This window comes from Cebus imitator, unplaced genomic scaffold (assembly GCF_001604975.1).
Source record: "Cebus imitator isolate Cc_AM_T3 unplaced genomic scaffold, Cebus_imitator-1.0 Scaffold622, whole genome shotgun sequence".
NCBI lineage: Eukaryota > Metazoa > Chordata > Mammalia > Primates > Cebidae > Cebus > Cebus imitator.
The window spans coordinates 687439-700144 of record NW_016107937.1 but is presented as its reverse complement, the minus strand read 5'-3'; the positions used below and the strand labels follow the sequence as shown (position 1 = coordinate 700144).

At 32.8% G+C, this 12706-nt stretch overlaps 1 protein-coding gene and 1 long non-coding RNA gene across 2 annotated transcripts in view; both read left to right on the top strand.

Annotated features, from left to right (window-relative positions):
• Positions 1-1474, top strand: part of LOC119469290 — a 1680-nt gene extending 206 nt beyond the window's left edge. Inside the window, exon 2 of the long non-coding RNA XR_005198094.1 lies at positions 534-1474. This is a non-coding gene — a long non-coding RNA (uncharacterized LOC119469290). The remainder of the gene's footprint in view (positions 1-533) is intronic.
• An 8361-nt stretch (positions 1475-9835) lies between these two features.
• LOC108295178 (olfactory receptor 8I2-like) lies at positions 9836-10802 on the top strand. The gene is given in 2 exon segments (XM_017517218.1): positions 9836-10514; positions 10517-10802. Coding segments are annotated over 2 exon segments (921 nt in total). The 3' UTR covers positions 10759-10802.
• Positions 10803-12706: the final 1904 nt, after the last annotated feature.

Sequence of the window (12706 nt, the reverse complement as noted above, 5' to 3'; positions counted from 1 at the left end):
TACAGAATAACCAACCTTTGAAAATAATTCTGGTTTTAGAAACATTTTGCCTGGTTTGGTTTTAAGGTAATTTTTTTTGAAGAGCCTCGGGTAGAGTTTTCCGTTCTCACTGAAAATAAATCAGTAACCACAAGGAGTTTTTTCAACATAGAACATGTCTATTTATTTTAACCTTTAATGAATTTCCAAGGCATCTCTGGGGAAGACGTTGCTACATCCCCCTTCAGGCTGACACCTTCATGTCCCTGGTGACCTGCAGCTGTCTCTACCCACACCTTTGCCCAGGGCTTTTCCCCAGGCTGTGGGGAGGTAGGAAAATCTTTTGGGATAAGCCCTCAACCAATGACTGATGCAGTTGGCACATAAATACCCCAGCTTCTTGAGGCATCACCTCCCAAGGGGGATCACTCTGGCTCACATATTCCATGGTGTCTCCCAGAGTTCCCCGGTGGAATAAAGCCTTAGTGTCCATAGTGCTGTCTTATTTGATAACTGCCCCATTTACAAAATACCTTTCCTTCCCGGACTCCCAGGAATGATTTTCTTTGAATGGGCAACAGACATTTAGAGAGTTCCTATGGCTTGCCAGGCAGTTTTTACATATTTTCTTTCTTTTATTTGCATAAATTTAAGGAGTTCAAGTGCAGTTTTGTTCCATGGACACATCGTGTCTTGGTGAAGTCTGGGCTTTTATTGTAACCATTACCCAAATAACGTACATTTTGCCCATTAAGTGATTTCTCATCCTTAATTTCCCTCTCTCCTCCCACTCTTCTGAGTCTCCAATGTCTATTATTCCACATCTACCAGTTTTCACTTATTTTCATATTTAATTATCGCAATTATATCTAGAGGAAGGCTTATAAATAAATCTAATAATTTTTGCATGGAAATTACAAGTTTCTCTGGTAAAAACTGACTAGCTATTCTTTTTAACGTTTTGCAATTTCGGTAAAATGGACATGATCGAAGCTATCTTGGATCCTGTTTGCAGTATTGGAATTGTTATTAAATAGCTTACTTCATGTTTTACTGGTAGTATGAGGTAGAAATAGAAGCCTATATCTTTATCACTCTTTATTCAATATTAGGGAAATATTATTCCCAAATAATTTTGAATTGTGGATTATGAATTATCACACTCATAGAGTTATGTGAAAATAGATTCAGTTGTCAAATTAATATAAAAAATATTTTTGTTTGTTTTTGAACTCTCAACCACAGTAGTATATTAAGTACTCCTAAAACTTGTACAGTTAAGACAATTTTCCTTAAACATGCATAACCCAGTGTTTCCCAGATAGATACTGGATACTTACTTTTTATGTATTTTGGGTTAAATGATAAAACCTAAAATACATTTAATGAACTTTTTCTAAATAAGAATATCCATATAGGATTCAATGTGCAGATACACATGCTCTGTCCCTGCAATACAATGTGAGACTTTGACTGTGGAGACTAAAACATATTGGAAAAATGACTCGATAAATAATGAAAAAATTAAAACATTATGAAAATGTCAGATATAGATAATCCAAGCTGTTGGATAATAAGTGCTATAGGAAATCAGAGGGTGAAATGATGAATATCATTTGGAGTTGCAGAAGATGACTTCCTGGTATAAATGTGTTTTTAAATATAAACAATTTTATTATAATAGAAAATGTTTGATTTTTAAAAATATTCTGTATTCCAGGCACCCCAATTCTCACCTTTTCATAGATAACCTATATGTTTTATTAGATGAGATTATATGTATGCATATGTATTCACATATCCACATATATAAAAACATACACATATATACATTCTTTTGTGTTATTGTTTAATGTATGTATCATGAATACTAGCTGTCTAAATATCATGGAAAGTAATTTTGCCAGATGTATAAAAAATCCACCTGTTAAATATTGAGAATGTTTGGGGTTTTGTTGTTGTTCTTTGCTAAATAATTTTCTTCCTTAATACAGATGAGGTCCTTGCCTTGTAATATGGAATCTGGAATGTAATTGTTACCCAGAATCCATCTCCTAAACTCTCTGTTAAACAAGTGTGCCTATTAGAGCTCTGCAGGGAAACACTAATTTCTCCACAGGTTATTGTGTGGTGCATAATGTTCATTTACGTTCCTTAGATCCAACAAAGGTCTGTATCAGGCTAACTTTTGCATGCAAAATTTGAGTTTATCATGGGTAATTATAATGCATAATTAAAATCATAAAGTTAATAGCTGCAATTTGTCTATTCAAACTGTACTTTTTGGTTATTTTATTTTTCCTATTGTTCCCTGCAGATCCCCCATGGGGCAGCCATATAAATGGCTGACAGAAATGTCAGTGTGATAACTGAATTCATCCTCCTGGGGTTGACTGATAACACTGAAATGAATGTTGTCCTTTCTGTGCTCTTTCTATTAATCTATCTCATTATCGTGTTGGGCAACATTTGGATTAACATAACAATTCTGACTAGTGCCCAGCTCCATTCACCCATGTACTTTTTCCTTAGCCAGCTGGCTTTCTTGGATTTCTGCTATTCTTCAGTCTTGATTCCTAAAATGTTGGTGAATTACGTAGCAGGACAGAAAGTCATCTCTTATCATGGTTGCCTCCTTCAGTATTCGTTCGTCAGCTGGTTCCTGACTACTGAATGCTTCCTCCTGGCTGCAATGGCATGTGATCGGTATCTTGCTGTTTGCCGCCCACTTCACTACAAAGGTCTAATGACTCCCACGTTCTGCATCTACCTGGTGACTGTTTCCTACCTGCTGGGCTCTGCAAACTCCCTCACCCATCTGAGTAGCTTGCTCAGTTTGTCTTTCTGTGGTCCCAATGTTATCAACCATTATTTCTGTGACATTCCGTTGCTCTTCCAACTCTCCTGTTCCGACACTCAACACAGTAAGGTTTTATTTACTGTCCTTTCTGGAGCAACATCAGTGACTACCTTTTTGATAGTGGTTAGTTCCTACCTGGGAATCCTGCTCACTGTCCTAAAGATACATTCCACCAGGGGCAGAAATAAAGCCATATCCACATGTGCCTCCCACTTAATGGTAGTGACTCTCTTCTATGGAACAGTGATGTTTACTTACCTGGGAACCAGCTCTAGCTACTCACAGGATAAAGCCAAAATTCTGTCTGTGTTGTACACACTTTTGCTGCCAATACTAAATCTTCTAATATATAGCATGAGAAACAGGGAAGTCAAAGAAGCCATGAAAATAATCATTAAGAGAAAAATATTTCCTCAGTGAACACGAAATTTTAGCCAGAAACATTTAAGACTATTTATCAATGCTGCAGTGAGTACATTGTTAAATATATGTGGGACTTTTGAGTTGGAGGCAGAAAGGTATTTGCAAATCAGTGTATGCGAAAAATGAATTCATTATTGACCTTCAGAAACATACATGTGCATATGTGAGCACACACATATGTGGGAAACTTTTCTTTTATGCTTTTAGGTTTAGTAGTTGGAAGTTAAACTACTTAGTTAAACTGACAAAGAAATGATAAACAGAAAAAGAGGCAAAGTTTATTCATACACATATGGGGGCACACAAAAGAACTGGCTCACCCAATAATTCAAGACCACGGTTTATGCATCTAATTTGTCACATGAAAGCAAGGGATGAGAAAGGCCTCTATAGGAAGAACATATGAACTTCTAACAGAAAAAAATAGGAGATAAAGGTTGTGATATTGCATGTTTCATACAGATTCCTGTGTCCCTTTCTTCTTCCAGGCAGAAAATCCTTCCGCTAGAGGAGATTTATTGGTATTTCATTCTCAGAAGTATCTGTCTTTAGTCTGACAAGCATAGCTCTGATAAAGCTTCTTTCTGCATTTGTTGAATCTCAAATGTCTTTAGATAAAAATATTTTTATGCCACTTTGGTATAATTTGAATCTTTTTAGATCCCAAATTGTGATTTTGAAAATCTAACTTCTTATGTAATAAAATGTCATCCATATTCTGTGGATTGGTTAGTTATATAATACAATTATCAGTTTTGTGAAAAATGTATAAGAACCAGTAGGTGCACAATCACACGATCATGTAGCAAACATACACACACACACACACACACACACACACACATACACACACACACACTCGCTCAAACACACATCTGCATCTCTCAAGGAGAATTGGTTAAAGGAAGTGTACTGACTTCTTCTTAGCAATGCCCAAGAGCTGAGCCATTTTGCAGATGATGAAATCAAGCATCAGAGGAGTAAAAACTCAACCAAGATAAGATAACATCAGTATTTGAGAGCTAGGATTCAAATATACCAATACTTGTATACTTGTACACAGATCTCCTCCTCATTTACATTTGAAAATAGTCTTTAAATTTCCTGTATGTATTTTGTGTGTCATCTTTTTCTAGAATTGTAATAATTTGAATATTTTATTTTAAAAAGTAATTCTGCAGTCTCAGATGGTTTCCCTTTAGGGTGACTCCAATTCTGCAAGTTAACAGAAATACCAAAACAACAATGTGAAGGTATTCTATATCATAATTCACCAAAAATCAGCCTTCAGGAAATTTCCATTAAAGAGTACAACCATTTAAAAATACTAAATGTTATACGTTTAACAAAATGGCTCTCGGAACCCCTTATGTTCATCTACCATTTCAGATGGTGTCTACGGTTCTGATCACTTGGCCATCCATCAAATCTTCCAGCAGCATTGTTTTCTTCGTAATTGTTAAGAACATAAGCATGCTCTTTGTTAAATGATATTATTGCAACATATAGTAAAGAATGGTTTTGGGTTTGAAAAACATGTTTATATTTATCAAAACAGAATTCATAGCAATAAATCTTATCTGTTAAAATCTATAAAAGTCTATGAATTTGTTTTACTAATGCTTGACAATGAAAGTTATGCAAATTCATAATTAAATGTATTAAAGCATATTTTATTTCATTGTTTCTATATAGTTCATAATTTCTTTCAGAAGAATCTCATTGTCAGATAGTTTAATAACAGCATATGCGTTTGCAAAAAAATAAGTAGTTACCTTTATTGTTATAACCAAATTTTCAAAAGCAAAATATTCCCTAATAAGGGAGTCCCTAGGACATAAAAAGCAGCTTTCTGAATATCTCATAATCATACAACAAACTTTAAGTCGACATTAAGTCTGCCAAAGTATATCTCTCTCGGTCTTTTACAGTTTAGGCTTTTACATTTAACAATGTAATTTATAACACATTGATAAAGTTCTCCATTTTAAAAATTATTTTCATATCCATAGATTCCAAATAATGGCTTTTTTTGGTAAAACATGTATAAACATTTTTGTTTTGATATTTTACCTAAATATTTTCCAAAAATTTGTATAGAATTTAATTACTTCAGCAATGCAATTATTGTATTTATTTAAAATTTTAGTTATTTTAACTAAATAGATAGAAATAATGAATATACTTTATAATAAAACCTTCCTTTAAGAATAATTTCAATATATTGAAAGAATAAGGGAAATAGTACATTTCTACCAAAACACTACAGTAATAATTGCTACAAGAAACAAACATATTGATGAATGTTAAAAAAGTAGTAATGAAATATCTACGTAGTCTAAATTACCTTTCTCCAAATAAATATTTAATAAGTACAAAGAAAGAATTGTAATTCTATAGTAAAAAAGTCTGGCATACACTAAGTCATGAAGTTTATATCACTAGTAATATCACCTATCAGTGTCATGTGTCCTGTGATAAAATGGAGGATTGTTTACAGATTGCCTCTCTGGAACGTTTCCCAATCATGAAAAACTTCAACTTAATTGGGAGAAAACATCAGACAAAGTTCAACTGGAGGATTTCTTTCCTATAAAATATTTGATGTACTAAAAAAGTATCACAGTCATGAAACAAAAGGAAAGAATATAGAACAGGAACAGGCTCCGACAGGCTAAAGAGACGTGACACTAACCACAATGTGGCACCCTGGATTGGATCCTGGAAGAGAAAATAGGACTTCAGTGGAAAATTTAGTAAGATTATTAAGTCTGTACTTTAGCTAATATTATCATTTCCATATAAATTTCTCAGGTATTAACATTCACACTGTGATTAATTTTAACATTAGTAAAGCTAGAAGTGTTTATAGAAAATCTATAGGTCTAAATATATTTAATGAAAAGTTTACGAAGAGTTGATTGACAGAAATCAAAATTAATGTATAGAAAAATGTAAATTCAATTAATCAAGTAGTAAATGACTGTCCTGTAATTTGGTCAACAATAGCCCCTATACCAACCGTTTATTTGTGACCACTATACATATTAGTTCACCATATATCAGAATATTAAATAGCTGAGATAAATTTGAATCTTCAAAGAGGCAATTAACTCTAGCGTGAGAGGAGAAATGATATTTTTTCATATTTCACACAAAGCATAGTACCTGCCATCGAATAGCTGTTTAATCAATTTATATTGAACAAATACTTAAGAGAGTAGATGAGACATTGAGATTGCAGGTATACAACCCAATTATTTCAGTTTTATTTTCTCAAGTTGCACATTCAGTAGGGGAAAAAATACTGTAGTCTCTCCTTATCCTCAAAGGACCTATGGCCCTCGGTGGATACCTGAAATTTCAGATAGTATCAAACTTGATATATACTGTTTATATATATATATATATATATATATATATATATATTCATAATTGAAATATAGATTAATTTTAAATTTGATACAGTAAAAGGTTAACAACAATAACTACTAATAAAATGGAACCATCATAGCAATACTCAGAAAGCACATTTAAACCTATGAATTGTCTATTCCTGAAATTTTCCTTTTAATATTTTCAGACTGATTGACCAAGGGTAACTGAAACAACAAAGTAAAACCACAGAAAATGGAGGACTACTGCATACCATTTATTTTGTCCTAATCTCTGATAATATTGGTCATCAGTAAGTGATATGCACATCTATAATAGATTTTTTTTATTTTTTTAATCTCAAATATTAGAGATGGTTTCTATTACTACAAAAAGACGTATTTTTTTCCCATAAGGAACCTGTCTTGTTTTATTATTTAACACTGGGGAGAAATTTGTTAAAGGATACAAAATTACAGCTAGATAAGAGGAATGTGTTCTATTGTTCTGTACTACTGTACAATGACAGTAGTTAACAAAAACATGTTATGTAGTTTCAAATAGCTAGAAGGAGGATATTGAATATTTCCAACACAAAGAAATGATAAATTTTTCAGATGATAGATATGTATGATGTGATTCCTATACATTATATATTTTGAAACATCATTATGTACTCCATGAACATATACAGTTATTTGTCCATTAAAAAATAAGCTCCTTTTAAATGTAAGTAATATAAAAGAATGTAACAATCACAGTAGAGGAATTTCATTAGACAAGTCTGCGAGATCCTTCCAAACTAGTGTTTGTCAAAGTATAATCCATGTAATGTGGGGCATTTTGAAAACTTTAATTTTATGGATCAATATCAGACCTAATAAACCAGAATCTATACAGTAGTGTAGGATAGGAAGCAGATCTAAAACAAACAAACAAATAATGTAAATACAATTGTGAGAAATATTGTATTTACTCATATATTGAGAATTAAATGGAAAGCATGAGTTTGATTTTTATTTTAGGTTTATTGCCGATTTTTCTAGATGGCATACTTATTATGTCTATAACATTAAGCAGAATTAAAAATAATTAAATACCTTAGTTAAAAGTAAACACATTCGTGTTTGTTGACATAGATGGTAATATAACTTCAACACATATTAATATCATTAAGTCTGTGAGTAGGAAAGTTTACTTCTGTTTCATGGGAGGGTTACTTGGGAAACACAAATGCAGTGGTTATCTGAGATTCCCTAAATCATATGTCGCCCTTATTTTCATAATAACTTAATTTTTCATATACATAGGTACCAATAAAATGAAAATAACATGATTTTTTAAATGACATCAATTAAATTTTTCAATGTCTGCTCTCATTGAAAAATGGGGAATATATATTTCCTAACGCTTCTATTAGAGACATACCCCAGGCAAATTAAGAATAGGCCCTGGAGTAAAATTAAAATACAAATCTCAAGAGATCCAAGATGCTAATTGACCAAACTCTTTATTAGGCGAGTTTAAGCTTTCTGAGGAAGAGGTGCAAGTACAGCAATACTGCTTAACATACCAGCTTTCAGAAGAAAATCTTGTGTTGTGGGATTTCTTTAGAAACACACTAAGACAAAAACTAATTCTAAATAGGAATCCAGGCTTGAGCAAAAAATACAAATTTTTAATTTTTAAGCATGTGCACAAAAAACAAGTTAACAAGAGGTCACTTTGGCTCTTATTTCTAACCTACTCATGGAAGGTAATATATACAATACCCAGTACGCTCATCAAAACCACCAGTATGTTTTCATCAACATAATATTTAGGTTCCATTATATAGGAAACAGATCTCTATGCCAAGTAAGAGTAGCAACATCGATAACAACAGATCCAGGTCATTATACTGGCAATTCATGGTATTCAGGATTATAGATGAGGCAAAGATAACAAACCTGAAAATAAGTGGAAGATAGCTGAAACGTAGGATGTTTCCTCTGGAAGATTGAATCCCAGGTACATCTAATTTTCTCATCTTCTTTTTCCTAAAATTTGTGTGTGTGTCTGTCTGTGAGTATAGTTTGCATGTTTCTCACATTGAGAAACTTGTTATTTTTTAAATGTCTGCCTCTTATAGTAGGCTTTAAGAAAAATGTCCTTCAACATGGGCAAGACAAAATGCTTTCATTGAATAAATGCTTGTCAAGTAAATGAATGGATAAATAGGAACATTTGTAACTATGGAACACATTAAATGATTAATTAGATTTGATATAATAACAATAATAAGTTACATTAGTATTATTAATAATTACTATTGTCAAGTCCATTTTGATTACTCAAGGAGAGTGCTAAATGTCTAAACAAAAGTAATTTAACTGTGCATGGCAGGCTAGTTTCAATTGCACCTATTTGTAACATATTTGCATTAAATGAATTAGGCAATTAAGTTCTTTAGTTTCTAGGGTGCTCACCTTATAATTTAATTCTTATTTTTAAATGTAATAAATCGTTTGTTTTACTGTTTTTAACATTTATATAATTGTCTTAAAAACTGCTATTCAGCAATGAATTGGCTAGCCACTAATGTCATAGATAAATATGTGTTTTATAGTTGGAAAGAATCATGTATAAACAAACACACGTGAGAGAATTTCAACTATGTTATAGATGAAATTCCTCATTTGGTCTTATCACATCAAATTTTTTCTTAGATATATTGCTCTATTCATTAAATAAAATTAATTTTGTTAGATAAATTGCTATATTTATTAAATACAAATTAATTTCATTAGATAAGTTGCTATATTCATTAGATATAATTAATTTCATTAATTTGCTATATTTGTTAGATACAATTAATTTCATTAGATAAATGGCCAGATCCAGTGACAGACAGGGGTAGAGAATGGTACATCTCAGGAGGAATTTCTACACGTCCTTTCAGACACATATTTTTTATTTCACTCAGCCGTGAACTCTGGGATTTTTTTGTATTAATGTCTTTCAGTTTTGTAAAAAATAAAAATTATGCATAAATCTCTAACTAATTTAAAGTTATTAAATTTTACTTTCCATTTGTAACTCTTCCATTGTTGGAGGCTGAGTTAACTCTGATTATACACAGGGCTTTCAGATTTGAGTCCCTTTCTAACTTTCCTTACTGTTATCCAGCAGGTAAGTCAAAGGCCTGTGTTGATATAAATGGCCGGCAACAATTTCACTGAGGTGACTGTCTTCATCCTCTCTGGATTTGCAAATCACCCTGAATTACAAGTCAGTCTTTTTTTGATGTTTCTCTTCATTTACCTATTCACTGTTTTGGGAAACCTGGGACTGATGATGTTAATCAGAATTGATTCTCAGCTTCATACCCCTATGTACTTTTTCCTGGGCAATTTAGCATTCATTGACATATTTTACTCCTCCACTGTAACATCTAAGGCTTTGGTGAATTTCCAGTCCAACCTGAGATCCATCTCCTTTGTTGCTTGCTCTGTTCAAATGTACTTTTTTGTTGGATTGGTGTGTAGTGAGTGTTTCCTTCTGGGGTCAATGGCCTACGATCGCTATGTAGCAATCTGCAATCCCTTATTGTATTCAGTAGTCATGTCCCAGAAAGTATGCAACTGGCTGGCAGTAATGCCCTATGCGGTAGGTTTCACAAATTCCCTGATATCCGTCTGTGTGATAAACAGTTTGGCATTCTGTGATTCCAGCATCAATCATTTTTTCTGTGACACCACAGCTCTTTTGGCACTGTCCTGTGTAGATGCATCCAGCACAGAAATGGTGATCTTTGTCTTAGCTGGATTCACTCTTCTTAGCTCTCTCCTTATCATCACTGTCACTTACATCGCCATCATCTCAGCCATCCTGAGGATCCAGGAAGGCAGAAGGCCTTCTCCACCTGCGCATCCCACCTCAGGGGTGTAACTATCTTTTATGGGTCTCTGATTTTCACCTATTTGCAACCTGCTAACACATCATCACTGACCCAGGCACAGGTGGCATCTGTATTCTATACGATTGTTATTCCCATGCTGAATCCACTCATTTATAGTTTGAGGAACAAAGATGTGAAAAATGCTCTTCTGAGAGTTATACATAGAAAACTTTTTCCATAAGAAGTTTATGTACATTACAGTTAAAAGAGACCTGGATAGCTTCAGGAATTCAATTACATAACTAGGAAAATAATAGAATAACTTCAAAAAGCATAACACAAACTAAATGAGGACTTAGAGTGTTGAAGTTCGTGAATTGAATCATTATCTTATTGGTTTATATGGGCCACTGACTCACTGTATTTGAAGGTCAATTCAGCGTATAAATTATTCAGACATAGAAGTGTACAAGGAAATGAGACATCTGAACATCCATGTGTGAGGATGGCATCACACTGAAACAGATTTAAAGTTATTAAATTGAGAACATGCAATTTTTTTCATTCTGTGCTCAGTTTATATCACGTAACTGGATTGTTTGTATTAGACTGGTGCAAAAGTAATTTCCATTTTTGTCATAACAAAACAAAACGGCAAAAACCACAATTACTTTTGCACCTACATAATAACTTAATGGATAAATGCTTGAGAAGAAGGATTAATCATTCTCCATGATGTGCTTATTTCACATCGCATGCCTGTACCAAAACATCTTATGTACTCAATAAATACAGGCATTTACTATGTACCCACAAACATTAAGAAAAGAAACTTAAAAACTAAAAGAAAATTAAATTGACAATATAATTTGACACTCTTTTCTCAGCTAGTAGCAAATTGAGTAGAAAATTGGAAGATTAAAAAATAAAGACAGTTAAGTTCTACTAAAAATATAAAATGACAGCTGATCACCTGAAAGCAAAGAGTCCAGAACTGAGTAAACAAATAAACAAACAAAAATAACAAAGCAATATTAGCCACAGGGAAAAACAAAGGATTGAAGTAATTTCAGTGCAAACACTAAAGGAACAGCAGACAATAGATTGTACAGAGAAATCACTAAATAATATGGAATCATTAAGTTCTTGATCATGTATCTGTGAAGACAATTTTTGGTTACATAGAAAAGTGATCTGTTTATGGCATACTTTTTATAAAAACAGTAGAGTTTAATTTTTTATAGAATGTCTCACTAACTGCAGCATAATCCCTAGATCATTTTGGATATATACAGAGATTCTTGCATCACCAAATCAAAAAGAAAGACATTGTAAATTCTCCAGTATGAAAGGAAGAAAATGTGTGTGTATGTGTTCATGTGTGTGGGTTGGGGTAGCAGTGCTTTCCTTGAAAAGAGACTTATTCCTGATTTAATGAACTTGCCCAGGTGTTTTTAGAAGATAACCATTGAAAAAGTTTTATCAGTACTGCCTTTCATGTCTAAGGATGAATGGATAATTATCAGAGTTGGGATATGCTTATAATATTACTCTCCAGGAAGATTGTAAGCTGTTTGAGAGAGAAGTTTGCCTATTCATATTTGCACATTTCATAACAACTAGCAAATGTATCAATATGAAGTATTTAAGTAAATATTTTCTTTTGTTTTCATTTGTGTGTGGAAGCACAGTGATGAATTCATTAAGGTCACAGGCTCTGTTTTACTCATATTTGTATAGTTCTTTGATGTTTGGACAGTTTTGTATATAATCTTATTCAACTAATGTCGGTTTCAGTGAATTCCTAGAATCGTTTATCAAACATTTCTTATTTATATATTAAATATAGTATAGTGATTTACAGATGTATTTCTTCCCAAATGATGTCTTTCCTTTTTTTCTGAATGGCTAGAATATGGAACTAAGTATCCACAAAGTTATAGGCTGTATATATGAATGTAATTAATAGAAGACAACTGATTAGGAATTCTCATCTCTTCATATATCACAAACCAAACTTCTGTAAAGAGAATATCCGTCTTCAGTCTTGTGAGTGGCTGAGAATAGTTCATGTGAATGGACCTGGGTGTTCACATGGTTGGGGCTCAGAAAATGATATTGCAAAGCATGACAGTTTGGCATACTGATCACTTTGAAATAAGAAATTGCAAGACCTCAAAAGTTGCCTG